At 38.0% G+C, this 9,530-nt stretch overlaps 1 protein-coding gene across 2 annotated transcripts in view; it reads left to right on the forward strand.

Annotated features, from left to right (window-relative positions):
* prkcaa (protein kinase C, alpha, a) overlaps positions 1-6,655 on the forward strand; it is a 143,966-nt gene extending 137,311 nt beyond the window's left edge. For both annotated transcript variants that reach the window (XM_004539207.5, XM_004539208.5), the window contains one exon: positions 1,063-6,655. In XM_004539207.5, coding sequence (XP_004539264.1) covers positions 1,063-1,227 — 165 coding nt within the window. In that variant the 3' untranslated portion in view covers positions 1,228-6,655. The remainder of the gene's footprint in view (positions 1-1,062) is intronic.
* Positions 6,656-9,530: the final 2,875 nt, after the last annotated feature.

A 9,530-nucleotide genomic window follows, 5' to 3' on the forward strand; every position in this document is an offset into this window, starting at 1 on the left:
GTCATATCGCTGTAATTAAATATACTAAATTTATATACATATTTACACTGCACTTCTAAAAACAGTTTTTATTTTTTCCATTCGATGTGAAGAGCAACAAAATTATATGCACACCCAGGTCTGCATACATGCAAGTTCTTCCTTTGCTGAGGAATTCTCTGAAGCATTTCCGCATCTATCGTATGACGTGATCTTACTGAGTGTCCCCTCAACTCACGAGCATGAACACTTTTGACGGCGCCCATTCTATATTGCACCCCACTCATGAATATAGTAATTAACCCCTCTGTGACCTTGTTGCACCTCGATGATGTTGTCATTCTTGTTGAAGGAATAACTTTCTTCTTCTGTAACATACTTAGCTGAAGCCAAAACAAGGGCTTTGCATTGCAGCAGGTTTTCAGAGGTTTGGAAATGGAGTGTGGCTTATCCTGGAGGTCCTGACACGATTTCCTCTCGTAGAATCAGTTCACAGTTTGTTTGTTTGAAACTGCGTTGCTGTTTCACAGCTGTGCCGATGTTGGTTCGGTATTCAGATGGGTGCGTTGTGATTCAGGTGAGCAAGATGTGGAGCATGTAATCTACATTGGGGGGGTGTCAGGTGTGAGATCTCGTCCATATCTATGCAGGTCAGAGGCAGAATGAAGAAAGGTTTTGATTAGTCGGCAGGTTAAAGCAGGAGTATTTATAGTTGTTGCCTGTTGCACATTGTCAAAATACCCAGGCTAGTGCAATGTTATTCTGCGATATGAATGGCGAAGACAATAGTAGTGACTAATGATGTTAGACAACGACTATGATGAGTGTGTCCTGTGCTTTGGGCGCATTGGTGCAAAATTACCAAGTAGTTAAAAACAAATCCTGCTGAATGCAGTGGCTGCTGCCTACAAAAAATTGCTGTGTACTTGCCTTTTAAAGAGATGCAGTGTGCACACTCCTGCCTGAGCTCCACAATTTCTTCTCTGCCCTGTAGAGTCGATCTACTTGCACTTTTCAAATCATTTTCCACACCTAACGTCTAAACTGCTCCCTCTTCTCTGCTTTCTCTTTGTTTTTTTACAGTGCGGCAAAGGAGCAGAGAACTTTGACAAGTTCTTCACACGCACCCAGCCCCAGCTCACACCGCCAGATGAGCTGGTTATTGCCAACATTGACCAGGCCGAGTTCGCAGGGTTCTCTTTCATCAACCCCCAGTTTGTACACCCGTCGCTCAACAACAGCGAATGAGAAGGATGGGAAAACCTCTGTGAGGAACCTTTCTGCTCATCGCTACCCATTAAACCAACCACCCACCTAACATCTGACTACCATTCAATCCTAATGTGTTGGTGTTATTCCTAAGCAGGATTCTAGGGCATGCACATTTTGCCAGTATATATTTTGAATTGGAGAGGCTGTATTTGTCTACAATTTAAGAAATGTATTTCTCTGCGTATAAATCTCAATGGATTGAAGTTATATTCTACAGAAATAATTGGCAGGTTGTAAATTGTATCTACTTGGATAATCACAGTATGGATATTATGTGATAATCTGAGAAACACTCGTTAGGCAGTGTAGATGCTATAGCCAAATATGAAGGAGAGGCGGTGCAGGCGTTTAAACAGCACCTTGTTGTTCAATGTTTCCTGTATAATGTTTACAGTTTTTCTCTCCTTTGATTTCATGGTGGTGGTGTAAAATGAAATGTTTTTACAAATTGATTCTAGGCAGTCTCAACTTCCAGTGTGTGTGTGTAGCAAGCCAACTGAAGGATTAACGGTGAGGTTCTAAAACATATGCAGCCTGTAAACTATCAAAGTGTTGCGTCATTTTGGCAACAAGTTCACTTGGCTTTACTGTTATCAGCCACTTTGACCTGATTGTGACAAAAAATAATAGTGTAAGCTCCCAATCCCTTGTCCTTATTAAGCTTCAGCTTGTATACTTTCCTTGTGAATGATTTTGTGGACAGTATGCGGACACACAAGTTTAACAGTGGCAGTCTTATTAACCTACCTTGAAATCAAACCGTTTACAGTTTGTCATAGTCTAACACTTTTTAGAGTTAATCACTGTTTTGTCCCATGCTACACCCACAGAGCCTCACATTGGTCTTAAATGTTGTAACAGAGACTGTAAAGAAATTTTCAGTTGCTGAACACATGACATTTTGTATCAGTGTGCATTAACCATAAAATGTTTTATTGAATATGGTGTCATCAGCTTAAAAGCTGATAAAACACTGAAGTTCGATACAGAAATTTGATATCAAATTTGAAATCCTTTCCCGTTGCGTTGCTGTAATGAGAACAAACTTGTCTTGCATTTGGAGCCATTATTAGTTAAATCAGTTTTTGTTTTGGGGGTTTTGTTTTTACTGTTTTTACAGATTTGATCTCACTCTCATACCATATTTTTCCATTATAGCAGAATAATATTTTAATGTACTTAAAACTGGTGTGTATCTCATCTGTAAATAATTACAAGTTCTTTAAAAAGAAAAGAAAGTATAGCAAGTTACAGTTTTATACCAACACCTGAATGTGCTTTTATTACATCAGTTAGATAAGCCAATATTTGTATGTTAAAAGCCCAGTACAGATCAGCACTGTAACAGTTTCTTTAACAGAGTCCACATTTAGAAAGTTGTGAAACATTTGTTCTACTCTTTGTCTGAATTATATAAAATTCTTCTTTTAAAAAAATAATAATTTTTGAGCGATTTTGACTGCAAATATTGTGTGTTGATTGGATACACGTCTGGCTGTTGACCGTCCCTTCGTATCTGCATGCTGTTGGTAGGCATCATTCATGCACGTGATACATTACGGTAAATGCTGCATGCTAAAAAAGTACGAAACTCCAAAGAATAACAATGTCACAGTAATCAAAATCATGGTTTACAGTAAGTACAGATCCACTTTAATGTTTTTACTGGTTTCTTAAAGAATGGTGACCGTGATTAGCTTAACTACATGCTGGCTAAAAAAAATCCTACTGATAGCACTTCACTCTTAATGGAACAAGTTGTCAAAATGTTAGTAGTAATGTCTCAAACTGCTCCTGCTTGCTCTGATTCTGTATGTGCTGTTTAGTACAAACTGTATTTTTCTTTTTTTTTTTCTTTTTTTACAAAAATGCACTATTTCCATCTCAATTCGCCCACACAGCTCCAAACAAACCCACATTCAGCTTGTTTGTAGGTCTTGCCTTGTGAGTGTTAAACAGTCAAAAGATTAGATAGTAAAAACAACGCGCTCCTTTCTCCTCTCTTACACCTTTTCCTTTACCTCAATCGAAAATGTCATGAAGTCAGGAAAAAAGGTTAAGGATAATCTGTAGGGACTTAGAAACAACAGTGGTGCTAGGAGAATGTGACCTCCACTAGCAGTTCATCTTAGAGAGACCACATCTGAAGTATGTAGGCTGTATAAATGTGGATCAACCAGTAAAAGGTGTTACTTCATTACCAAGGTTGGATTTGTTCAATCCTACGAGTTTAACATATTGCTGAAATTTCAAAACACATAATTGTATTAGGAGGTTTATGGACAACACAGCAATGATTTGCAAGTGGTCTGCATCCCTTAGCAGCAATGTTGATTGTTAGCTTTCGAGATTTCTTTAGTAAAGGATTCTCTAGTGTATGATATGCCAAAGTAGAAAAGAAAGGAAGCAAGGAGGCACTGAAAAACCTTTCCTTTGCAGTCAGAGAATTCGACCATCTGTTATCGTGGTTGCTGTTTAAATAACTGGTCAAAAGACAATTTCACCAAAAACCAGATTTAAGGTGGGCCGTTACACATCCCTGCAGATTATTATCACTGCTTAACTGAGAAAACTAGTCAGCTGTCTCAGTCATTCAGTGCAGATAGATTGGTGATTGTGAAAACAAGCTACAAGATCAACAGTGATTTGCCAAAAGAATGCAGATCACAGGATTTGAATGCTATCGAATAGACATTTATTATAGAATAAATGTAAATACATCTAGTAATAGCAGATAGACTTAAATTGCTTTTTAAATTCTTTCATGAGACCTAGTCGCTGTCACAGGGCTTAGATCAGTGCTGTCTTCTGTAGAAGCTTGATATACTGCATATATATTGTATAGATATATATATGCACGCGTATACACTCTATGTCCCCGTGCTCCTTTTGCCTTTACCTAAGAGAATTTGGAACACAGAGTCCAGATCTTTGGTGAGTTTTGGCTTAGACACTCTGATAATTGGTAGATCAGTGGGGGGACCACACGCTCTCTAGTGTCTCATGAATGTTTATTATAATCTTAATGTTGTGTTGTTGTTGCTTTTTTTCCCTTTTTGGTTGTTTCTTTTTTTTTTTTGCTCTCATTTTTTTGTTGTCAGTTTTATTTCTCTAGCATCTGCACAATTCAGGAATGTTTCAAAGGATATATCTCAGTATCATACTGCAAAGCTTATATCTAACTGACATAGATAGGATGGATATTGTTTGAATGTAATTGAACTTAATATTTTGTCAGTATTTTTGTCCGATCTCTCCTAGTTTGTTTCCCATCTTATACGGACATTTGCATGTGCCAAACCTGGAAAACACCGGAATTTGAAAATTGCAGCGTCGCACTAGCTGCGGTCACCAAAACAACTTTGTTTGGCAGCTTCTAAAGGCATACGCTGCTGTACAGTCAGTTGGCCACATTACAGTAGCATGCTAACACGAGTATACAGTGCACATTGTGTCAGTACACTTAACAATGCCAGTCGGTTTGATAATCAACTTATCCTGCACGTTGTTCCCTTTGGGCAGAACATTTCATTTGGTAGAGCATTTGATATTCACAGTGAATTTCAGAGAAATGAGAGAAAATATTCCTTGTACATACTCAGAGTTTGCTCAGCAGCAGTCTTGCCCTTGTCTAAACCTAACTTGCACCTCTGTATGTGACAAGTGCTGACTTAATAGCCTAGCTTCATCCCTTTAATAGAATCTCTGTTGACTTGCTGTGTTTTCAAAATGTCAAGTCACAGTCGGTGTGGGCATAAAGATTATTCCTCCCTTGTGTGCCTTTCCCAGCTTGTACACCTATACTGTACATATTCTTTTTACTCTTTGTCTACCGTGTTCTAACCTGAAGTCTCTTTTCCATTTTTACTTCATATCACAACTCAGCGTCTCAGATCTTAATGTTAAATGTGTTTTCAAACTAGGTAATTAATAAAAATAATAATAATAATTCACACGAATGTAATTTTAAAGGTTTTTTTTGTCACTGTCACAATAACCTTTAACTGTCTAAAGATTTTAAACTGGATTCATTCTTGCGTGTCTCCTACCTTTACCTCCCTGTGCCTATTTATGACTGTACAACATGGCGAATTAATTAATATTCTGTTTCAAAAATATCAAAAGATTACGCTTGTTGATGGATGAGTGAAGAATGAACAGGTGATGAATTGGGTTAAGCCGAAATGAATGACAGGAGAGATGATAATTGCTCGTTTTGAAGAACAACCCCCGTGCCTCATCATATTGAACCGTCCCTCCTTTGTCCTCTCTGAATCAATCTGTAGTTCCTTCCTCAGTGCCTGGGCCATGTAAATCCATTCCTCATTGATAGTGTCCCCCACCTTTTAGATCCTAGGGTAGTGGTTATTGTCTCACTTTGTGAGTCTGCACGTGTCATCAAGACTAAATGTGGTCCTGGGGACACCTACTCTAGTGGGAACTGCCACAAAAGCAGGTGAACACAGTAACATCACAACTTTACAGGTGTGTAGTTGGGATCAAACGCAGTTGTGGTCTAAACCATAAGTTCCCAAAAAAAGATTAGAAGTAGGGGGGCAAGAGGCCCAGTGGCCCTGTCTGTTATCACGCCCCTATCAGTCTTTTGTATTGTATATGTATTTGTAAATCACCATACGAAGAGTCATATTTGGTGTATAAACTCACTACTTTCCTCTATGGGGCTAGTCCTACAACTCCTTGGTGCTGCAGCTGGTTTGATCCCATCACAAGTTGGTCTCTAGTTTCTAGTTCACGCAATTCACTCAACAGACACGACATCAGCCCAAGACTTTTCAGTTCTCTCTGGGTTTGACTAATGCACCGCAGGAAAGAAATTAGCCAAAAGTATTTGTTCTTTTACATTTTTTACATGTCCTCAACTTTTTTAAATTTAGTTAGGGTTAGGTTTAAAGCTATGGTCATACAGCTGTTTCAAGATTTTATTTTAATTTATAGATTTTAATTAGTACTTCTGTCAGTCCTTTTCTGTGGATGAATCTGGTATGACGTCTTCTTTGTAGTTAGTCATCACTCTGCTGTTTCCTGCTCGATTTGAATTAAGAGAGTTTTAAGTAAACTATCCTCTTGGCCAATCAGAGCATAAGATCATGTGCAAGAATGCCTTATATCTTAATCCACAGTGTAACCAGTTCTCCCACTTTCCTCTGTTCAGTTATAATCTCTGCACCCCTGTCCTGTACATAAATGACTTAAATTAGATATCTACATAGACTGTAAAAGAAAGAACATATTGTATTTTGCAAATGGTGTATGTTTGTTATTTTTTTTCCCTTGTCAGCCTGAAACCTTTAAAATGAGTCTGAGCTACTTACCTTGTAATTGATTGTGTCATTTGTACCTAATGTATGATAATGCAAATAAAAAAAGAAAAATGAGGTCCATACTTACACAAGTGAATGTTTTTGTTACTGGCTTCTTTCAGACTTTGCATGAACTGTGTATTATTTCAAAATGCATTGTATTGTTGGGGTTTAGTTTATGTTTCTCCTCAGATGGAACACAAGCATGTTGGTCTATTTTGAGCAATGTGTCATTGGTGTCACATGATGTGTCTCTCTCTCACACACACACACACACACACACACACACACACACACACGCATGCACGCACAAAATTGATACTGACCAATTTAGACAAAGTTTGAACTGAGTGTTGTTAGTGAGTCTGTGGCTTAATTTTATTTTTATATTTCCATCTTCTTTGTGTGTGTGTGTGTGAGTTTGTGTGTGTCAACTTCTGCAATGAAAAGCTGTGATTAATTTAATTAATTCTATGTGCTTTATTTGGCCGTTAAGTTGGCAAATATATATATATTTATATATATTAAATACATTTATTTATATATATATATATATATATATATATATATATATATATATATATATATATATATATATATATATATATATATATATATATATATATATATATACACACATATACATATATATAAACACCCAGCACGCCCCTGCGGGCGGTTTATCCTTCAAGCTCGGGTCCTCTACCAGAGGCCTGGACTGATTATATATATACATATATATATACACATATATATATATATACATATATATAATCAGTCCAACATCTAATGTGCTGCAATACATATTTCTGAATTTTTACCTGCATTCATCCATTTAGCTTGAAATGTATTAGGATGATTTTATTCTGCACAGATGGAGGACATGTGAATTTATTGAGCTGAAGTCCGGATGAAGGAAGAGGGTTGTTATTGATGGAAGACATAGTGTGGTAGTCACTGCTGTCACGAGTAATCAGTGTTGACTTAGACTGAAGAGCATTACAGACGTGCCACAGCTGAGGGACACCGCACGATCTTTAGATGTGGTGCAGATTAGGTTTTTGGTGCACCTGGGGCTTTACTTTTCTACCAGAAAGGGATTAACCCTTGTGTTGTCCATGGGTCATTTTTGTCCTCTAAAGAAATCTTTTGCTATCAAAAATGTATTTGTTATTCATCAAATGGGCTGAAAATAACAGAAGTTATTCATTACTATACTATGAATGATTGGAATAAGTTTCAAGTAATTTGATTTATTTATGTGGTTTTTATTGAATTTTATAACGTTGTTGGCCCTCGTGGACAAAAATGACCCCAAAGTACAAAGTGTTGCAAAGAGCCGTATTTTCACACCATACTGTTTTCAAACATCTTTGATCTTGGATCACTGATGTGTGGGGTCAAGCACTGGTCATAACAACCACAACAGGCAGCACAATGAGGAGGCAGGTGCTCTATATTCAATGAAATTTTATTTATACAGCGCCAAATCACAACAACAGCCGCATCAAAGTGTTTCGTATTGTAAGGTAGACTCTACAATAATACATACACAGAAAGTATCCTCAAAAGCCTCCATTGCACTGGAGATTTGCATACTTTGATGAGCATACTTTTTTTTACCATGTTGTGCAAAGCAATGACCAGTAGGACAAAGCACATATTGTCCTCTAGTATAATGAGGAGGGAGAATCAATGTTCAGGAAGATCCAGGGTTAGAAGATATAGAAAATATTGTCAATATTTAGAGCACATGCTACCCTTTCTCTGAAAAAGCACATCAGCCACCTGCAGAAGTGGAAGAAGGCTATGAAGTGAAGAAAAGTGATGAAGAATCTGAACTATGTTCAAGTAGGTTCTCAGGCATCCAGGACATGGTAGTCTGAGGAGCTTGGAGAGAAAGTGACTGGGCTTCTTGAAGTTTCTTGAATTTTCAGAATGTGAAACTGAAATAGAAGATGTGTCAGAGGACTACACATCATCCATTTCAATTATGATGAAGACAAAGAATCAAGCAGGAAAGAGGAATCAGCTGAGACAGAGGAATATTTGCAGTAACGTGAGGAAACACTGATCTGGTCTTCTAACCTTCCCAGTGACAGACGATGCCTGACTCTCTCATGTGCCTCAGAGAAAGATGATCTACCACAGTCCAAGCACATGTGCCAGGTCCCATACTCCTTCAGTGGCTTTTCTACTCGAGTACTGAAAGCATTATACACAGTGTATTCTGCTTGTATTCTGCTTTTTAACGTTCACATGCCAATGGATGCATCAGAGACCAAGTTGGGGTTCAGTAACTTGCCCAAGGACACCTTGGTAAGAACTCCAGACTAGAGCACACAGAGATTGAACCAACAACCATCCAATTAGCAGATGACCTGCTCTACAGCCAACTCAATGATGAACAAGGAGGGACAACAAGAGAGGAAGAAAAATGGACCGAATGCAGCTGTAGGCATATGTGGGTGTGTTGATTCTTACTGCCGTGCATCCAGTAGAGTCGCTACGGCCAGTTTATGACATCCTGAGTCTGGTAGAGAAGTTTTCATGCTGACACAAGATTAATCATAGAAGCACGAAAAGGACATAATTTCTTGATAAAGACACAATAGATGATCGTCGTTCATGACACAAACGTGCTCCCATTTGAGGTGTATGATGTGTGTTGGTGCACACTCAGAAATTAAAGTACAGAAATGTACCTATAGGGGTACAATGGCTTGTCACTGGGGTGGTACCCTGTAAGGTACCGTTCTGTACCCTAAACTGTGGGTACTGATTTGTACCCTTGTAATTTGTACCTTTTACATGTCAAACCTGTACTTTAAAGGGCAAAGTTGTACCCTTAGTATAAAGTACAAAAAAGAACCCTTAAAAGGAGTACAAAAATGTCTTTCTAAAGGTTCAGTATCTACACACAGATTTCCTATATTTTTCCTCTCAGGATTTGAAAAA

Source organism: Maylandia zebra, linkage group LG6, assembly GCF_041146795.1.
Source record: "Maylandia zebra isolate NMK-2024a linkage group LG6, Mzebra_GT3a, whole genome shotgun sequence".
Lineage (NCBI taxonomy): Eukaryota > Metazoa > Chordata > Actinopteri > Cichliformes > Cichlidae > Maylandia > Maylandia zebra.